The sequence below is a fragment of the Schistocerca nitens genome, chromosome 9 (genome assembly GCF_023898315.1).
Source record: "Schistocerca nitens isolate TAMUIC-IGC-003100 chromosome 9, iqSchNite1.1, whole genome shotgun sequence".
Classification (NCBI taxonomy): Eukaryota; Metazoa; Arthropoda; class Insecta; order Orthoptera; family Acrididae; genus Schistocerca; species Schistocerca nitens.
Window position 1 is genome coordinate 252,535,341 of NC_064622.1, and position 21,681 is coordinate 252,557,021.

General features: G+C 42.4%; 1 protein-coding gene across 1 annotated transcript; it reads right to left on the reverse strand.

The window, feature by feature from the left end:
• Nucleotides 1-7,606: 7,606 nt before the first annotated feature.
• On the reverse strand, nt 7,607-20,270 carry LOC126203499 (endocuticle structural glycoprotein SgAbd-8). The gene is made up of 3 exons (XM_049937827.1): nt 20,155-20,270; nt 16,404-16,552; nt 7,607-9,042 (listed from the first exon to the last, which is right to left on the reverse strand). The coding sequence occupies exons 1-3, from the start codon at nt 20,164-20,166 to the stop codon at nt 8,718-8,720; spliced, it is 486 nt and encodes a 161-aa protein (XP_049793784.1). The 5' UTR covers nt 20,167-20,270; the 3' UTR covers nt 7,607-8,717.
• Between the last annotated feature and the right edge of the window lie 1,411 nt (nt 20,271-21,681).

Consider the following 21,681-nt stretch of genomic DNA (forward strand, 5'->3'; position numbering starts at 1 on the left):
AGAATGCTGAAGATTAGATGGGTAGATCACATAACTAATGAGGAGGTATTGAATAGAATTGGGGAGAAGAGGAGTTTGTGGCACAACTTAACGAGAAGAAGGGATCGGTTGGTAGGACATGTTCTGAGGCATGAAGGGATCACAAATTTAGCATTGGAGGGCAGCGTGGGGGTTAAAAATAGTAGAGGGAGACCAAGAGATGAATACACTAAGCAGATTCAGAAGGATGTAGGCTGCAGTAGGTGGTGGGAGATGAAGAAGCTTGCACAGGATAGAGTAGCATGGAGAGCTGCATCAAACCAGTCTCAGGACTGAAGACCACAACAACAACAACAACAACAACAACAACACTGCAGTTACAGGCTGTGGATGATGCAAATTGTTGTCACACTGGGCAACGTTTGTAACATGAAGCGTAAACTAGATACGCAATTAACAAATGTTACCCTCTCATGCGGAAATTAAAATGTGTTTCTTCCAATGGTTTACTCGTTATTTCTCTTCCGCATGTCGTTACAAATGTAACAACGAAGTGTCACTGGCCAACGATCACTCATTTTCCAAGATTGTCTTCTCAAGTTTAAATACACTGAAGCGCTAAAGAAACTGGTATACGCACGCGTATTCAAATACTGAGATATGTGAATAGGCGGAATAAGGCGCTGCGGTTGGCAACGCCTATATAAGACAAGTGTCCGGTGCAGTTGTTAGATCGGTTACTGCTGCTGCAATGACAGGTTATCGAGATTTAAGGGAGTTTGAACGTGATGTTATAGTCGGCCCAAAAGCGATAGGACACAGCATCTCCGAGATAGCGATGAAGTGGGACATTTCCTGCACGACAATTTCACGAGTGTACCGTGGATGTCTGGAATCCGGTAAAACATCAAATCTCCGACATCGCTGCGGCCAGGAAAAGATCCTGCAGGAACGGGACCAACGACGACTGAAGAGAATCGTTCAGAGTTACAGAAGTGAAAGCCTTCCGCAAATTTCTACAGATTTCAGTACTGTTCCATCAACAAGCGTCAGCGTGTAAACCAGTCAACGAAACTTCATCCATCGATATGGGCTTTCGGAGCCAAAGGCTCACTCGTCTATCCTTGAAGTCGGCTTCACAAAAAGCTTTACGCCTCACCTAGTCCCATCAACATCGACATTGGAATGTTGATGACTGGAAACATGTTGCCTGATCTGACTCGTCTCGTTTCAGATTGTGCTTTTACAGTTTAATTACTTGAGTTTCTGCATGTTAATTTAATATATTATAGCCACAATTCCCGCGTTTACGTTTGCTTCGGAAAGTAAACAGGGTTTTGTGACATATTACAAATTCCTAATCAGGGGCGAATTATTTAGTGTTACCTGTGCGGTTCGGTAATTCGGTTTTGGAATCTCTGGGTATTAATATAATTTATCAGCGTCTACAATAGAGTTTTGTACCACGTGCCGATAGTCAGTTTATCTATATAGTGCAGTTCTCAACGGTCTTTAGTATGGATAGGAACTGTGGCTGTTATGGGCGGATGCGAGCCCAGTTGGTGACACTTCGTTCTCATTTCCAGGCTGTAATGGCTTCGGTTACACAGCTGGAAGCTGCAGTGGATGGGCACCACTGTTGAGAGGCTGGCCGTGAGGATCAATTGACGCCCAGCACGTCCGAGTCCTCCAATCGGTCCTCACTGGTGGCCAGCCCACTTAGTGCTCCCACTGAAGTTGACCCCTCACCTGTGGTCGAGTGGGAGGTCGCCCTGGGTTTCCTGGTGCTGTCTGCGGTTGACACTGTCAATCAGCCAGATACAGTCGCCTGTCCTGGTTCAGACGAAACCTCTCAGACTGCAAGATCTGGGCTGTCATAGGCGATGGTATTATTGATAATTGGGAGTTCCAACGTTAGGAGCGATATGAACCGCCTAAGGTTACAAGGCTATCAGGAAGGGGAAGAAAGGCAATGTTCATTTCGTGTGCATACTGGGTGGGGTCACTCCAAACCTGAAACAGATCCATCTGGATGCCTCGAAAAGCACAGGGTGCAGCCAACTGCAGGGAGTGGATCACGTCGGTACCAATGAAGTGTATCAGTTTGGGTCGGAAGAGATTCTCTCTGGTTTCGAGAGTCTAACAGAAGGTTGCCAGTCTTGCTTGCAAGATGAAAGAAGAGCTGACCATTTGCAGCATAGTCTCCAGACCGATTGCGGACCTCTGGTACAGAGCCTAGTGTGAATCAGAGGATCAGACGGTTCTGCCACCGTGTAGGCTGCAGTTTACTCGACATAGAGTGGTTGGGTTTCGGGTTCCGCTGAGTAGGTCAGGAGTTCACGCAGGAGGCAGCTACACTGGTAGCAGGGGCTGTGTGGCGTGGGCTGGGCAGTTTTTTTAGGTTAGAGGGTCTCGGGAAAACACAAGAAGGGCTTCAGTCACAAAGGATGCAGGCCGAGCACAGGAACAGAATAGATACAGGTACCATCGTTATAATAGTTCTAATTGTCGTAGCTGTGTTGGGAACGTACAAGAGATCCAAGCGCTAATGCAAAGCACTGGTGCACAAATCGTGATAGGCACTGAAAGCTGGCTAAAGCCGAAGATGATTTCAGCCGAAATATTTGCGAAGAACCTAACGGTGTTCCGGAAGGATAGGCTAAACGCGTTAGCGGTGGCGTGTTTGTTGCTGTTAGAGGTACTTTACCTTCCCGCGAAATCGAAGTAGATGGTTTCTGTGAATTAGTATGGGCAGACATCATTGTTGGCAAGCAGAATAAAATAATAACTGGATCCTTTTACCGAGCTTCCAGTTCAGATGATACAATTGCAGAAAGGCTCAAAGAAAACTTGAGATTGATTTCAAACACGTACCTGACTCATACAATTATAGTTGGTTCAAAATGGCTCTGAGCACTATGGGACTTAACATCTATGGTCATCAGTCCCCTAGAACTTAGAACTACTTAAACCTAGCAAACCTAAGGACAGCACACAACACCCAGTCGTCACGAGGCAGAGAAAATCCCTAACCCAGCCGGGAATCGAACCCAGGAACCCGTGCGCGGGAAGCGAGAACGCTACCGCACGACCACGAGCTGCGGACAATTATAGCTGGTACTGACTTTAATTTACCCTATATATGTTGGCGATAATATATGACTAAGTCCGGAATTACGGATAAAACAACATGCCAAATTGTGCTAAACGCATTCTCTGAAAATTATTTCCAGCAGTTAGTTCATGATCCCACGAGAACAGTAAACGGTCTTGAAAACACACTTGATCTGTTAGCAGCAAATAACCGTGAGCTAATAACGAACATCAAAACGGATACAGAGATTAGTGAACGCAGGTTGGTTGTAGTGACACCGGCTATTGTAACCCCAAAATTCTCCAACAATAAACGGAAATTATACCTATTCAAAAAACAGACAAAAATTTACTTGACGACTTCCTGAGAGTCATTACCCACTCCTTCCAAATTAACAATGTAGTGTAGTTGTATATCTGAAATACTGAGTATTGGTGGTGTCTTTTACTATAAAAACAGCGTGTCGGGCAAACGAACTGCGATATGTACCATAACAGAGTCAATGACGTTAATAATTTTTCAGTTGTGAAGCAGACAGAATAATACTAACTCCAACTTTACATAACATACAAATACCAACAATTCACATACGTAAGAAGAACAGCCCCAATAGCGGCCAACGTGGGGGCACGAAACAAGGATTTACATAGATATACCACTTGTGGAGGTACATAAAGCAACACCACAACAGGAGCCCAATGCGTGCAACTCGAACTACTTACATAAATACATCCGAACAAATGTGCAAACAGATATATAGCTGTATAAAAGTTTTGTAAAACTCACAATCTCAACCTAAAACTGAGATGTAAGTGTATTTTTAAGTATGTAGGAATTCCAGGTGGTACATATTTTAATGATGTAAAAACAAACTGTTTCATGTACCACGTCCATCAAAATCCGACAGGGAAACCTATCCATGTGGGAGAAGTAGCTGCAGTAACCCGATCCTTGGGGTGCAGCTTTGAGAAAAAGAATAACCCGAACAATAAAGCAAAAACTACAAAAGGCAAGAGTACAGATACAAGTGCTCCTGGCTGGTGGATTATTCTGCACAGTGAAAAATTTTAAACTCTCTACATATTTTAATGAATTTACATTTGCATATTTTTGCAGTGAAGTCAAAAGAATTCAGTTACAAAAAAATCTGTGAATGATAGTGTTCAGTTTGAGTGTCTAAGTGCAATGCAGTGCATATTTCATATGAATTTGCTTGCCAGATGAGTGTAAAGTCAAATGAACTTGATGTTCTAAAGCAATATTACCAAACTGACAAAGAGTTTTGCTTTATATGTGAAACTAGTATAACTTGTCACGGACTTGAACCTTAAGTAAAAAAACATGAAATGGATATTATTAACCAGCGGAAATGAAAAACTTTCTAAAATAGTGTACATTTTTACAAACTTGTACATGAACTATTTTTCTTTTGTGTTGTTGTAAATACTGTATTATCATTATATATATATATATATATATATATATATATATATATATATATATATATATATATATATATATATATATATGTGTGTGTGTGTGTGTGTATGTATGTTTAAATGTCTATCATTCGAAAATATCATGATACCACAGAAAAGTAAACAGTTCGAAGACTCTGAGCGGAGTTATTTTCGACCCGTTTTTTCCCAAGCGCCTGTAACCCGAATGGGGGAGTCTAAGCCTTTTGTTATCTCGTCATAGGTTATTCCGAACTGTTCGTCTTCATGTGCAGACACAGGGCAAAGAGTAAGTTAAATACAAGCCCTGATAAAATGATTGTAAAGCTGAAAACACATTGTAAACGAATACTGTAGGTGTAAGTTAAAGCGCAGTGCATATTTCGTACGAATTTGCTTGCCAGATGAGTGTAAAGTCAAAAGAACTTGATGTGCTAAAGCAATATTACTAAACTGACAAAGAGTTTTGCTTTATATGTGAAACTAGTATAACTGGTTACAGACTTGAACCTTAAGTAAAATCATGTGAAGTGATCGGTCTGGTAGTGAGTGAGACCCAACATTGGAAATATTTGGGTACACCTTCAGTAGGAGGCCTATGTGGCGGTACGCCACGTAATGTGCGAAAAATAATATTGAAGAACTTCGCAAATTTAACAGAACTGAAGAAAACTAATATGATCTGTGGTTGTTATTGTAATCTCTGTTCCTTCTGATAAAGGATCACATACACCTCGCTTTTGTTTTTTGGTTGTGTAAGAAGCCATTTGGTGACGAGGCACGAAAACGTAAGTTTCATGTAATATTTAGACTAAATATAATCAAATATAGGTCAATGTCACTGTTAGAAATGATAACGGCCCAAAGTCGTAGGAAATATTATAGTATCTGCTAATTTTGACAAATAAAGAAGATAAATGTAAATGTGGCAGATTTCCTTGATTAGCGCTTCTTCCTTTGAAGCAGTGATAACATTCAATATTCTAATATTGGACCATATTCATACAACGAAATTATATATAAAAACACGAATATATAACTATAATATTGTCTAGGTGGTGTCTTTTAATATAAAAACAGCGTGTCGGGCAAACTAACTGCGAGAAGTACCATAACAGCGTCAATGACGTAAATAATTTTTCAGTTGTGAAGCAGGCAGAATAATACTAACTCCAACTTTACGTAACAAATAGCAACAATACACATACGTAAAAAGAACCACCTCACAAGCTATAACATTTCTCCTTTACCGCCTCTGTAGCGGTTCACAGTTGGAACAACACCAGCTGAAGTGTATCCTTCCCATAGTTCCGTCAATTTGCAAACAGGTTCTGCGACAAGGATCAGTATTAATGTGAAGTTTCTTCTACATCTTATTTGCTGGCAGTCGTCCGTAATCTAGGTTTAGTTCTTCATTTAACATTGATATCCCTACTTTGGGTATACATGGCATGCAAAACGTTTAGCAGCAGGTTCTCGACCATGAATGTTTTGTTTACACATTACACATTTGCATTAATTGCACTAACAGTGCTTCTCTTTACTCTTGTTCTTACTGGCCGCTTTCCTATCATTTCCTATGAGAAAGTCTAATTTTATTTCTAGCTTTGTATTCAGCTGACTAAACTGTATAATGTAGTATGTCAGCTGTTATGACAGTACCTAGATTCAGTTGTCCCGAGTCTCCTTAGCAGAAGTGTGTCTGTTATTACATATGATGCTCGTGTATGTACGATTATAATTTTCGTTGTTGGCAATCCTACATGTTCAACTTGACGAAAAATGACGCACTTATAACTCGGAACGTATCCATTGATATTCATACAATAGAAAGCAATTCTCCCAATGACAAGTTTTTGATATGCATCCCAGAATGTTCTGTCCTGTCCAATTGATGTCTTACGAATGTTTAAAGACGTGAAGTATGATCCAGTTCAGCACAAAATCAAAATATAGAAATAATCGTTAGGTTATTGCGTTAGAACGAACCATTTCATTGCGTACTAATTATTTCTGTAAATACTGGTAAATCGGACTAAAATTCTTAAATTACTGATTTAAAAAAGGGGAAATAACTGATGTTCTGATGTAAAAGATAGTGTCACTCAATGAACAATTAATTTACTCATAATGAAACGAATGGTTTCTCTGTCGTGATTTAATTGTAAAATGAAATAGTTGTAAAATAAGAACGTAAAATCGAAACCGATTACCAGCGATCGCCGAAAGCCGAGTGGTTTCACTGAATGTAGGCAGTTAGTTTCGTCCAGCAACCAGGTGAGATAACTCTAAATATTTACAGAAAATATCTGACTACTTCTCTGACGTGCTTAATATGTTAGCAAAAAATACGCTAGTGGAAGTTTCTAGAAGTGAGGCATAAAATACTACTTTCATTTTATGTCTTACTGGAGCTAGCTAAATAAATTCCGATACTCAGTGCTATAGCGGATAAAGACATCTCTAACAGAAAGGTCCTGTACATTTTGCACAATATCTTTAGTTTTTGAAAAAATTTAGTAATGTCTTGCATGTGAAAAACTTACATTCACACTATGCCACACTACAAATATCTGTGATCGTTTTTATATGTTACACTGATTTTAAAATTTAGCACAGCAATATATCTGATAGTGCTGTAGCTCCTCATATTTGTCCACAATATAAGGTATACTATTGGCCAGTGAAGCATTTCACACAAGTTACTGAACCAGCTGTATGAACCAGCTTTAAGCTACGAGTTGACTGCATCGATATTTGTTGCTTTCATTTGTAGTCTAGATGACGGCTTTGCTAAAGAGGTCTTTGATAGTAGTGAAAGTTTTTCTCACTTACGTGGACGATTCTCCTGTTAAGAAACGCCCAGCCTTTAAATGATTATGACAAAGTAAGGAAAACCTAATCTTACAAATCCGGATTCTGATTAGAATCTCATTTCTCCCCAAGAAAGGTAGAGTCCCAATCTCGCTACTGTATCTCGATCGTATTCTTTTTCTTCGCTGCATGTCGTTGGATTAATTACAGAGGAATGGAATAGGTATAGAAAATAAATACGAAAAATAAATAAGACAGAGGATACAGTTGATTGCACATTTATTTAATAAAAATACAAATCACTCAATGACAAATCCGTCTGCTGGTTCGTCACTTGGTCATGGTGCTTACAAGTTAAGTCTATTAGTACAAAGACGGCGTGATGTGTCTTCGCTATAGTTTCTACTGGCAAGCTAAGCGTTTATCGGAGGGTGTACTGCACTATGTTATTTGCGACCCACTCCAAATTCCTCTCAGCTGCTGAGGCCGTTAGATCACTACCACAGATTGTAAGAGTTACCCCACCAGTGACGAGCGCAATACGCATCGTGAGGTGAAAATAAGTTAAAGGAGGATATTCTGAAGAGGGCGAGTGATAGATACCACCTGAAAATGTCAAACAGCAATTCCACAAGCGCAGTTGTGTCATTGCTTAGGCCGTACTGCTCATACTATACACGAATATTTAAAAATAGAGGGATGTGTGTAGGAGATCGAGCTAGTAGCTCGATTACCTGACACATGGAGGTCATCGTATGTAGTTTACCGAGGTCCATAGCTGACGACTTCGCGTGTAATATCAGTCTATAATCTGATAGGTGAATCAAGAAACATACTCGAAAGTAACAAAAAGGACAAATAGTTACTGCAGTTGACTACGTGAAGAATAAGCAACAGATGTAAAATGAACTACACGAAGGACAACTCTAGATTGGGAGTCGATAGAGAAAAAGAAGGTACCCGTGAGCACAGTATTTGTACTTTGAAAAGAAAGGGACTAGGAGGTGCCAGAGCTTCAGAAGTTTTCCTACATACGTCACCGTCTGATTGTAACGTCTGCAGGTCTCGAGTAACTGTCGTCAAGTGCTACAAAAATTGTTACTCAGTTGAGGAGTTGGGGAAATTTTTGAAAGGGAAAGGGTTTGCATTTCCACCGAGTGCAGAGCTAGTAAAGGAAGTGAATGGAAGGGCTGACTAAGACAAAAGGAAGTGGAGAGATTGTAACGATGAGTTTGTTGGTGGTCCACATCAGACACTGCAGACGGGAGAGATCTTTGAGCCGCACAGGCCAGCTGGAGTGGCGCAGCGTCACAGTAGCAACAGCGAAGCCGTCTTGGATGGATCGTCATCAGAGGGGCGGTCGTCCTGGAGCCTTAGCGGCGGCCGAAGGCTCCCGGACGGGGGAAGGGCTGAGGCCTGGGGAACTGGCCGCCGGCGTTGTTGCCCGGCTGCTGAGGCTGGCTGGCGATGAAGTCGAGGGCGCGCTGGATCGCCGGCGGGATGGGTGGTGGAGTGGGCAGGTGGGCGCCCTCGGGGTGGAAGCCGTCGCGGTCGGCGACGTATCGCACGCTGATGGGCGAGCCGTCGGGCGCCGTGTACGAGAAGGAGCCCTGCGCGCGCATCGCCTCCAGGTCCTTCTGGCCCGGGTTCTCCAGTGCGCCGCTCTCGTCGGCCGCGATGCCGTTGCCCGTCTCGTAGCTGCGGAAAAGAAAACACACGGCGATTACGTTTGAACAGTATTCTTTTCCTGTAATTCGCTATATCTGTATGTCTCACGTGAGTCGTTTGGAATGGAGTAGTTCTTCCAGTGAACAACCAACGGAGACGAAATTGGCACTAATCTGGAAGCTCCTTCGGTATTGACAGTACCCTTCCCTGTTGTGCTTCACTCGAGCTCCATCAATGTATAGGCGGAAGAAGGAGGACAATATTACCGCCTAACGTCCCGTTGATAACGAGGTCACTAGAGACGGAGCACAAGCTCGGGTTGGAGTAGGATGCAGAAGGAAAGCGGCGGTGCCCTCCCATAGGAAACATCGCGGCATTCTCCTGAACTGATTTGGAGATGTCAGGATGGATCGTTTTAACTGTCGTCTTCCCGAATACGAGCCCAGTGTGCTACCCACTGCACTACCCCACTCGGTCTTTCAACCTATATGCGTCCAGAAGATTCATGCAGCCTCTTCAGCATATTGTGGCTACAGGACGAAGTCAAACACTTTAGACAAAATTTTGTAAGTTGTTCAGATGTCTTTCCTGAGTATTTTCTTATGAGGAACCTTGGTGTTTCTTTACAGAGCAACTATAATTAGTATTAATTACGTTACATAGTTAACTTCGTTAGTGTGCAAATATCTTCCTAGCAGAGAAAAAGCCTGTAAGATTTAATTACAAAAATGAGCAACAGTACTGCAACAACTATGTTCACTCCGTTTCAGTACAAATGAAAAATAGCATAAGTTGCAAATTTCCCTTTAATTCACCTAAAGACTAGTTTCACGTCGGGACCCATTTCATTCCATCCCGATAGTCAAAACTGTGTTTCCCAAAATATCAAAATACTAGAAGAACCATGTCAAGCTAACAAACAAATAAATATAAGAAAATGCGAATGGACAGTTACGCGGCATACAGACAACTCACGGCGTTCTGTCAGCGTAAAGTACAGAGCGTAACCAATGCAGAGTTACGACAGCTGGTATTAAGTGCAGAGCGAAAGAGGGGATTCACTGACATTTAATGACAGTATTAGCCAGGTGTACGGAATTTCAAGAAGAGCCCACGGAAAAGATTGGGCCCACTTCAGACTGGCTCCGAGGATAGGTCGTGGTCGAAATGACATCTTAATTCAACATAAGCTATTAAAACTTTCTTGCGATGTCTCAAGAGAATGAATGAAAGTAGGCCTATATAGCCAAAAAAAAAGGGGAGTGAAAATTCTCCTTATGAACTTTACAGTGCCAGTACAGCAATTACAGCTTTATTACAAGACAATGCAAAACGAAACATAATGCGACAGCCAAAATTTTGCTTAAACTGTCGCGATTTAACATGACCAGCCTCAATTTATGTACACTACATTTTCCACATGGCCTAGTGTTGGCCTGCTCCCTCAACGCCACTTCGATGCCTAATGCCGGCCTGGGTGGCCCAGCGGTTCTAGGCGCTTCAGTCTGGAACCGCGTGACCGCTCCGGTCGCAGGTTCGAATCCTGCCTCCGGCATGGATGTGTGTGATGTCCTTAGGTTAGTTAGGTTTAAGTAGTTCTAAGTTCTAGAGACTGATGACCAAAGATGTTAAGCCCCATAGTGCTCAGAGCCATTTTTTTATGCCTAATGGGTCCGTTTCATATGTGGATCTGTTATTGCCGTAGACTGTGTGATGAGTGCATATAGAACATGTTATAGTCATTGTGTTATAGGTCATGATTAAGACAGAAGGCAGCGTATAAAATGGAAGTGGCAGGACCTAGTCTGTTCGTCTCGAATGATACCAAATTTTACGCCGCACCATTAATGCAGATATACTTTTACATTCTATGTGACGTTAAACGAATTTCTGAATATACACAGGAAATATTGTTGATCAGTGATTCTTACACCGAGCTGCCATAAACCGCCAATAATTTTATTTCATAATCAGGACTCGAACAAATTTGTCCTGTGTCTCGTATTTTCAGTAGATACTAGAGGTGCGTACTGGGACGAAATCAGATGCCGTAGGCAAATATCTCTTGACCACACCTTAGGCTGGCAACTGATATGCTTTAGTTGGTGTACATCAGATCTGGGAACCCAGAATGTACACATTCTTTCAGGAACGCCAATCGTTTATAACAGCAATATCAGTGTTATTACTGAAGGATGGTCCGTTAAGATAAAAAGAGAGAACGCAGCAGCCGCCGGTACAGCCAGAGTTGACTATTTGGTCTCGGTACCGCCGCGGTCATGGCGTTGCAGCGCTGGACACCTTGAGACCGTGACCGGCAAGTGCAGAGAGCAAGGTGAGCGCGTACAGGAAGCGCGCACCGCGGCCTTGATCCCATCACACGCCGGCTGCCCAGCCCAGCGTGGTCCCGGGAGCCTATCCCATCCCACTGCCAGTTGCGTCACCGGCTACGCTCATTAATTACCAGCTGCCGACATGCCAGGAGGATACGGCTATCTACGGCGTAATTGCTGGGGCGTCATGCATATTCTTGCTAACGAGATTTTGTTCACACCGAGGGGATGTCTGTCTCTCGTCTACAGTGTTTGCTCTAGAGAAGCTATGACGTGGATTTAATGTGCATCTGAGAGGATCCTAAAATCCCTGCAGCAACGACATCAATATTCGTTGAAGCCCCTTCCATTACCGTTGGAAATTAATGGGACGATCTCTTCAGTCTAATTTCTGAAACTTCCTCCTATGAATCTTCCTTGAACTTTGTAACTGCAAACCAACAGAGGGTGGACAATATTCCATTTTCCTCTTCAGTTCAAATGATGTTACATTTGACCTGCTAGCTATATGAGATACGCTACCGCGTGATTATAGAATGCTATTTATATGGTTTTTGTAAAAGATTTATAGCATCTCTTCTTCGGCAGAAAATTACGTATGACATAAATGATATTAAATCAGTTTTTTATGTAGTCTCCAAAACGATCTTTAGCAAACTAAATAACATTTCCCGACACGACGAATTTCATAACGATTCTGCAGTAGAAATGCGCATCTGAAACCACTGTAACTTTTTGTAGGATAACGGCTGGCTTACGAATATGTTGTCAGGAAATGAGTTGTTGACAACAGAAACTACGGTAATCAGCAGGAGCTGGAAGAAGTAGTTCGCTACATAGGTTGTGTCCACATAATATGTGCAGATGATCTTCTTCATGATGTATCCCACTCTGCCACTCGGAGTGGTCGCGCGGTTAGACGCCCCATGTCATGGAATTGCGCGGCCCCTCCCGCCGGAGGTTCGGGTCCTCCCTTGCGCATGGGTATGTTAGTTGTTCTTAGCATTAGGTTATTTAAGCTAGTTTAAGTAGTGTGTAAGTTTAGGAACTGATGATCTCAGCGGTTTGGTCCCTTAGCAAGTCACACACATTCGAACATTTTGTATCCCACTCACCAGAAGAATTTGGTATTTATTTTTGAAACGATTGGACGTAAGTCACGTTTGGTTTGCAGAATATAATTTGTATGAAAATCTGCAGAAAATATTAACATACCACCTTCTTTTCGTGAGCTATTAGACGCCTACAAGAAAGTAAAAGTGCTAGAATTACAGTTGACATCGACGGCGAGAAGATTAGTGATGGAAGTGAATGGATCAGGATGATGAAGTGGTCTTCCTATATTCGCTTCCATCCAACCAGTTTAGCTTTTCCACGGGTGGGATACGAAATCCACTGCTCCTGGACACGAGTCTTAATCGTTGCGACACTTAATTCTGCCGTGAGCTGTCGAGTGATGTCATACAAGAAAAGATCACCTTGCATGAAACTAGGAGCCACAATAGCTATCATTTTTTGATTTGATTGTAATGTACTACATTACATTATCTGTCAGCCGAAGGTTGGCTGAACAGAGCACACTGCTACTCCTTTGCCTGCCTTTCTGCGATATTTTTACTAAGGTACTACACCAGTTATAAAGGAAACAGCAACAACTACTATTTTAAGAAATCCTCATAATGACTGAAGACTGAAGTCCGAAATCCTGGATTTGTAGTCTAGTCCCTCACACATTTCGAAGCCGATCCGAACGTACCATATGGATAGGTCTTAAATGATGGACACCACAGTGAAGTTCTCCTTCCAAATCGTCTTCACTTTGACGAAATTAAAGATATTTATAGAAGTATATTGTTTATCTGGAATCTGTGTGAGAAAGATACGGGTGAAATTTTTACCCCAGAGCATTTTAAGATAGCCAGAAACGATGTTTCTTAAGACGTTGCTCGTAATTTAGAATGCTAGACATAATTACTTCCAGACGCCTCTGGGAAGTTTTTCCGCCAACTGCATGTGGTACTGCATTGAATACGTTACATAACTCAAGTGGTAGAATAACAGAGCTGTGACAACGGGAGGTAGTGGGAGTGAAATTAATTGTGCACTGCTGGACCCCACACAATGTGACACCTGGAAATATACAGTTCTGGACAAACCAGTTCTTGCCGCTTTCACTACTGGCGGCGCATCACCTTCCTTAACACGGTGTTTTCCGACTTTCCGAGAAGATTTTGTTATTTCCGAACCTAGGTGCGTCACGTTAACGTGCTGGTATGTGCGAATAATAGTATCTATGTTCGAGTTTTCAATGCAACAGGCAATTCGTATGAAGGAAATTTAGCTTAACTTCCCGTTGTAGACGATATCATTAGAGATGGAAGACGTACTCGGACGGGAAAAGATATCGGCAGTGTCTATCAATGGAATCATCTCAGCATATACCTTAAGCAGCTTCAGGAAACAATGGGAAACCCAAATCCGGAGATCTGAGGCGCTGGCCTTCAAAATCCAGTGTCTTATTGCGCCACTTGATTCGATGGTTTTTCAGGGAGTACAGATGACGCTTGTGGTATTATACTTTTCTGTTCCGAGGATTCAGTATGACGCAGTTTATTTTACAGTGTCCTTGAACGAAAAATTTTTGTCGAAGTGTTCTGTTAATGAGAAAAAGTTTAGATACATTGACCTTTTTTACTGGTGATCGTAACGTATTTTGGTCGACAGTGGAATAAGTGAAAGCTCGCTTTACACCCCAGGAGACCTCTTAGACCTGATGTGGTAACGAAATATCGTATTACCGACATGAGTTCGCACTCTCACAATAGCGATAGCTAGACTCTTCGTGTATAACTGTACTATAATGACAGGAGTCTGTGGTGTGGAGTACAGTTTGCAAGAAGTCCTTGACGTTCGGTTTTAGTGTCAGCATTCAAAGCGCATTTAAACCTACGGTGATGACCAGCATTCACAGTTGTTGAATGTAAAAGAGAATTTTACTTTCACGTCTTTGCTTATATCTTGTCGCTGGTGGATTAGCGACAAAGTGTGGAGCCTTCGGTGTAGAAGCGAATGGCCTCTATCGTCAGGCATAAGCACGGTGTTGGCATAATGCACTCTCTTCCCAGGAAACTGTGCGGCAGCTATGAATTCCCTGGAACGTATTTCAGCTAGAGTCGTTTTTGCTGTTGCGTCCTCTAGTGCTAGTTTCAGCTGTGACAACTGCGGTTACGGGCATTGGCTGGAAATGCACCGTCGGTTGAAGCAAGGCGGATGTCTCGCTGCCGCAGACTTGTGTAACGGTGGCAACTGTCCCATTACTTAGCATCTAAATATTTCCCTTGCTTACCAGATCTACTAGTCTTAACGCTCGCAAAACTTAAAAGCGTTTTCCAACAGCAACGTTCTTCTCTCGTACTCTTCGTGACTTCAGGAGCACTTTTCCCTGATTAATAAAAAGAGGTTCAAATGACTCTGAGCACTATGGGACTTAACATCTTAGGTCATCAGTCCCCGAGAACTTAGAACTACATAAACCTAACTAACCTAAGGACATCACACACATCCATGCCCGAGGCAGGATTCGAACCTGCGACCGTAGCAGTCCCGCGGTTCCGGACTGCAGCGCCTATAACCGCACGGTCACCGCGGCCGGCTTCCCTTATTCATCTGCCCCAAATATGTACCTTGGAGCAAAGCAGCGTTTCACCTTTAGATGATTAAATTCTGAGTCTTAAACAGATTACTTTCGAAAAGAGTCGCACTGGATGGACAGATCGCCGGATTCTATTTCAATGGATGAATAATTTTGTAGTTATTGAGAGGTATTAAGAGAAGCATTAAGCGATCGAAAACGGAAAAAATAATATAAAGTTCTATTTGTTCTAAAACTGCTTTTGGTAGAGTCCCTTGCTTCTTTGATGGCATCACAGTAATTTGTCGAGCGACAAATATAATAACAGGATTGATTCGTGTTAGAAAGAAACTGCTTCCGGCACCTTACTGCTAATCCGACTCACACTCCTGCGCAGATACTGGGAAGTATTCGTTACAGTCTGCTCCATACCTATGTTGTAGAAGATTTAATACTGTTTTCACTGGAAAAGTTGAACAAAAACATACTTTTTGTAAAATGGAACTTTTGACTTTGAACTCCAAGAATTGTCCTTAAAAAAAGCGCTCGCTTCACATTTCTACATTTCACATTGGCTGACAGCATCAGTTGGTTCTCTTATATTGCATTAATTTATAGTTGCAGCAGGAATTGTGAAATTAGTGAGCCGATGTAGGCCGGCCTCGGTGGCCGAGGGGTTCTAGGCGCTTCAGTCCGGAACCGCGCGACTGCTACGGTCGCAGGTTCGAATCCTGCCTCGGGCATGCATGTGTGTGATGTCCATAGGTTAGCTAGGTTTAAGTAGTAGTTCTAAGATGTAGGGCAATGATGACCTCAGATGTTAAGTCCCATTGTGCTCAGAGCCATCTGAACCATCTTTTGAGCCGATTTAGATATCAGAACACAAGATGTCAAAATCATACAGAAAAAAAATTCGAAAACGAGTATTTTTGGATAAGCAACAAATGAATTAAAATGAATATTTCTGGTGGTTTGTAAATTGCTTATGTTTCTACAACTATATGGATGATGTTATTGTGCCTGGCTACAATCATTTATGATTTGTGCAAGGTAGTTACTTTCTAGCGCAGTGGCCTGATTTTGTTGGCGTACGAAACGATAGTAGAAAATGAAGAGGACGTAGTTGATAAAGTGCTGTTGTACGAGGAACATCAGGGAAATTTGAATGAGTGTGGGGAATACTTATGCTCTGTTGCATAGAGTGCAATGAAACTGCTGGTCGCTGTTTTGGTTTGGGCTTATTCTGTTGTTTGCAAGTACAAGTTAAAGATGCTTTACCAGCAGGATAATTTTGAACTTAAATGTTTGGGTCATCCTGTATATTTCAGAATTACTTGCACACTGGCGTCCAACGTGTGTTAAATAATGAGGGAAGTCACCTGAATGTCTACGTGGCGTCGTGTGTATTGTGAGAGAGCAGTACGTACCTCCAGGCGTACGATCCGTCGGGGCTGATCTCGTTGCTGTACCGGATGATTGGTATGGGCGACGTGTTGCCGGAGTACGAGGGCTGCGGCTGTGGCCGGAACTGCGGCTTCGCCCTCGCCAGCGCCACCAGCGTCAGGACGAGGACCGTCTGCAACAGCCACAACGAACCACACTCTCATTTAGCCATGTCGTCTAACTGTGTGTGTTGCCTCCAGAATAACCAAACTGGCGTCGTTATACATGACAAGGGGTGACATCTATCCCAAATATCGCTTGTATCTTCACGTGTAAGAGTTGTAATTTACATTCTGCTAGGGGTCGATCACAGAACAGTACTAACTGTTGGAAATAATGGCGGCTCGTACTTATTTCAGAACCGTGTGTTAACAGAAGGAAATGAGAAAAAAATTTATAAATGTAGGTCATCAAATTTCTCCCTCACTATCCCACAAAAACATTCATCTACAAACTGCATGGCAATAGCCTCTTCAGTACATTATGTTTTACTGCTTTATTTTGAAAACACTGTGTAGCGTATGGCAGAGGATATGACCTACGAGTCCCTACTATCTTTCAAGAGAAGAACCTTTGTTCCTATCTTCAAGTGAAGATGACACATCATCTTCCGAAACTTCGACAACTACCAGCAAACTAACTAAGCTTGATTCACGAGAACAGAAACCTGTCTTTAATTTTCCCATGAAGACGAGAGAGAAATCTAGCCTCTCGCTGTGGTCTTAGGCCGTACCACACTACTTCGAGTAAGCTATTGGTGGAGATAGGCTACAAAATACATCCAAAGCATTACTGGAGAGGCATAGGAAAACACTGATATGGTGCATGCGCTCTTGAAAATTGCAGGGCCTTAAGATGTGGTCTATAGACCATTTGTTCAGTTGTTTCGACATAGGTCTGCTAAGAAATAATTTTCACATCTCCTTATTACACGCTGGAGTGCTGATATAATGCAGTTTTTTGACTTTCACAAGTGGGAAATATACTTTCCCGGTTATACCGGTTATACTGCTGATAGAGTCATCACTTCGCCAGAAGACGATGAGAGTCACACTCGTTGAAACGTTGCGGAATTTCAGCGCAGCCACACGGATGGAAGCCCGAGAAGATTTCATCATGTGACATACCGTTACATGCTCAGAATTCATGATCGAAATTAAACATTTATGACTCATGTGTGAGAAGAAGAATTGCTTAATTTTCAAAGTAACAAATGTCATGGTGTTTTCTACTCATGTAATAGTATTCACGCAATCTATCGGTGAGAAATTTCACTCCAATACTCAAATCGAACTAAAAATTCTTTCAGAAATCATTTACTGTAAACTGGCGACTCTCATGGCAGCGTAATCATACTTTTATACATAAGGATTAGGAAATAATTCATTTTGCGTCTTTAGAAGTAATAGATTTCGAATATCTGCATATCTATAATGTTCACGCACTATAATCTGAGCCGGCCGAAGTGGCCGCGCGGTTCTGGCGCTGCAGTCTGGAACCGCGAGACCGCTACGGTCGCAGGTTCGAATCCTGCCTCGGGCATGGATGTGTGTGATGTCCTTAGGTTAGTTAGGTTTAACTAGTTCTAAGTTCTAGGGGACTAATGACCTCAGCAGTTGAGTCCCATAGTGCTCAGAGCCATTTGAACCATTTGAACCTATAATCTGACCTGGATCTGAATGCTGCAGAAAAATTATTCCTAAAATCCTAATCAGGCAAATAAGTTTCAATATTAAACAGGAGGTTTTAGAAACGTTTGTGTAGACAGTCAACGCAGTAAGGTGAACTATAATTATTTAAGAGGTTATTATGCTACAGCAGAACTCGTGTTGACAAGTGTGTGTTGAATAGGAGTTTGTGACATTAGTACCTGACACTGAATATGAATCTCTCACTTCGGAGTCAAATACTAGAATCTCATGCACTAGAAACCGAAGGTAACGTATTCTAAAGCTCAGGTTACGGTGTAACGTTATGGAGTATTAGAAAATGGGACCACTTCGGTATACCTCAATGTTTACACATCGATATCATCATTATTGTAAGGGAGACAAAAGATCTGTATGAAACGGTCAGATTCGTTTTCATTTCTTCGTAGAATTTGAAGTAGTTAATGTTTACTCAAAATGTAAAATATACGTTGCCTTTAATAGAATGAAGTCACGACTGTATTTCGAAAAAGAAAGTCCTTTTGCATATGCAGCAATGTGTTGGGTACTATGCCATCATTATCCTGAGGTAAAGAAACTTTGTTTTCCTGTCAGATGCCTGTGACCTGTTAATGGGGACATCGCCTGAGTTTACTACAGGCGTTAGAATTCGTAAACGAAATGAAAACGACTTTGCGTTCTACATTACAGAATTTTCGAAATTATTGAGACTTCATCAGAAGTTTCTGAATGTTAATACTCCTATAGCTTGGAATTACTGAAGGGAGTCTAGTGGTATGTATAATTTTTTTTACGTGCAGATGAGGAACTTGGGAATGATAACTATTTCAGATTTTTTCAAAAATTAATAGTATGAGCTTCATATTTTTGTATTTCCGTGACTACTGCGTTGTTCCTTGCTGCTAATATGGAAATGTGTTATTTTATTATACTCGTTTCGAATTCTTTCAGAAATAAAAGGCATTAGAGCGTCAGAACTGTAGTACATGAAATGTGACGAGTGTTAAAGACACTCATGAAAATACGCTGTCAACTGGTTGGAGATTCTAAGAGTAAGTCATGAACCATTCATTACATAGCCTCCACTGACAGTGTTTACGTTTTTCTCGCGCTTAGACCAGCGTCGCCTCTTCCAGAGGTGTTTAAACTCTCTGATGTTTACGGAAGCTGTATTAACGGGAGACGACGACGACCACATCTACAACACCTGATGATGTCACCCACAAAAGGAAACGACACTTTGGGAAAAAAGTAATTAAGTCTGCGATGACAGCATAAGCCATAATAACATGGATTACAAGTTTTCCTAGCTAGATTTTATAGTTCGTTCGTCTGTCGAGCAACGCGCGAGATGTCACAGTGATTAAGGGAATGGACTCTCATTCGAGAGGTATGGATTTTAAATGCCCGTCGCGTCATCCATAGTTTCTCTAATTCCCTGGTGGCAAATTCTTCGATGTTTCATTCGGAAACGGGTAGAACGGTTACCTTCTCCAACTTTGAGTTCTGTCTCCAATGATCTTGGCGTCGACGTAAGTTAAACGCCAACTCTCTCATTTCCTTTATGTTTTTAACGGCCGAACAAAATAATAATATAGTAAATATTAAAGAATATAAAAGAACTTGCGTAGCGTTGAAAATTTCTGACGCTCAATTACCGGTAAAATGGTGAAAATAACGGAAATGAGTTGACATATGTTACGGAGCGACAGAGAATTCTGTTATACTGCTGTAGACATGGGAACTATCATCAGGCAACTGGCTCGATGATTCCCCCCAAAACATCGAGTTTCCTTCTCTACCATTGTGTCCTGTCCGTAATGATCTTGTCCTTTCCTGTTTCGATTTACGATACACGAAAAATATTGGAGAAAGTGTTGATGAAACTGGGTTACATTGGAGACTATTGAAGCCAAATTACCGCCCAGTGATGGTTCCCCATGAAGAGAATTGACTTATCAGAGTATGATTCCCCATTGCAGCTTTGCTATACGTTGTCCTACAAGTGGTAACAGAGTTGAAGCGCGGTGAACGAGTGACCGTGGTGACGCGTCTGAATACTCACCAAAGTGTTCATGTCTGCTGCTGTGGATGTGTGGTCCTCGCTGCTGGGAGCCTGACCGAAGTGTGAGCTGCTGTGTCTGCGGTCAGCCGGCCTTTTATACCTCCGCCGCTGCCGCTCCTAGCCGTTGCCGGGGCAACCCCTCCGCGAGACGCAGTCTGGAGAACGCGGGCGTACGCGCCAGGCGAAAGTCACCATACTCTGACCTCATTCCGCCTCTTCTTCCACCTTCCTCTCCTCCTACTCCCTTTTTACGAAGCCATCCGCCGCCGACTCTGCACCGCCCTCCGCAGCTATTCTCTGCTTCGCCGTCATAGTACGACGCTGACGCTGCATGCTAATTACGAACCGGAAGAAGACAGAGAGGAGAAGGGGAAGGGGATGAAAAAATGTAACTAACGGGAGATGCGTTAAAGGACAGTAATAATGCAATGTGATGCGCTGCTCTCGGATCATAGAGGCGGAGCTCGGCGATTCCAAAGAGCACTTGCTCCATTGCTAGAAGAGCACGTGACGGAAGATGAGGGAAGGGCGGATTGGAGGAGTCGAGGGGAGGGTCAGGTGGCGAGGGGAGGGTCAGAATGAAGGGCGACGCCTGGGAGAGGGGCAAGTTGGTAATCTGGTACAGTGCGGACGTGACGGACGGAGAGAAGACACCCGTCGCAGATATGCGGTGCGTCACTCAGGGTTACGTCAAGGTCTGCGAGCGAGGCGCAGCGGCGATCCAGGGCAGGAAGGCGGTGCTCTCTACTTGTCGCCTGTGGCTAGCGCCACACGCCACACGGGGAAGTCCGTCCGCTAAACTGAAGTGCACTCTGTTTTCAGCGTCGTGCGAGAAAATGAAGATGAGGCAACCCTATGTATTTAATGTGAATGGGTGCGAGTGTTTCGGGGACCAGTTGAACACCGGCAGCGCACAGTTAATATGCTTCGCTGTTTGTTGTGGATCTCGATCATGATCGTAATGAATTTTTCATGTTGAGAAATAAGGCGGGGGGATGTTTTGTTTGACAAGGAAACCCTCTAGAGCTAAAATCGTATGAGTACTTCTTTATTTTCGACAACAGGTTTCGACAGACTTTGCTGACATCTTCTGGTTTTCCAGAATTTTTGTTACAAAACGTGTTCACTGTGAGTTGAAGCCTCATGTGAAGTTATCTTATTAGTGAATAAAACGTCGCATATTTTACAAATCTTTGCAGAAATGCAGCGTGTTTCAGAAGTGATGGCAAATATTCAGAGAAATTACAGGAATGATCATTCGAAACAATAAAGTCAAGTAAACATGTGCTTTGAAACGCTTACCTTAGGAGCTATAAGGAATTTTTGATCTTCGATACTCTGAAACAAATCTCTTTTACTGCAAGTTCTTTTCTTTCCATATTTTGGAAAGTGGTAGTATGGACCAAAGGAAGAAAAAAATTTCCAATAAACATTTGCTTTAAAATGCATACGTACCTTAAAAGTTGTGAACACTTGTTCATTAGATGATCAAAGATGAACAAGTGCTCATAGCTCTTAAGGTGTGCA

Bases quoted from the DNA above. Each gene is read 5' to 3' on its own strand.
- LOC126203499 (XM_049937827.1), bottom strand. The intron at 9,043-16,403 runs GTACGTACTGCT...TCTTTTCCGCAG, and splicing joins GACGGATCGTACGCCTGGAG to CTACGAGACGGGCAACGGCA.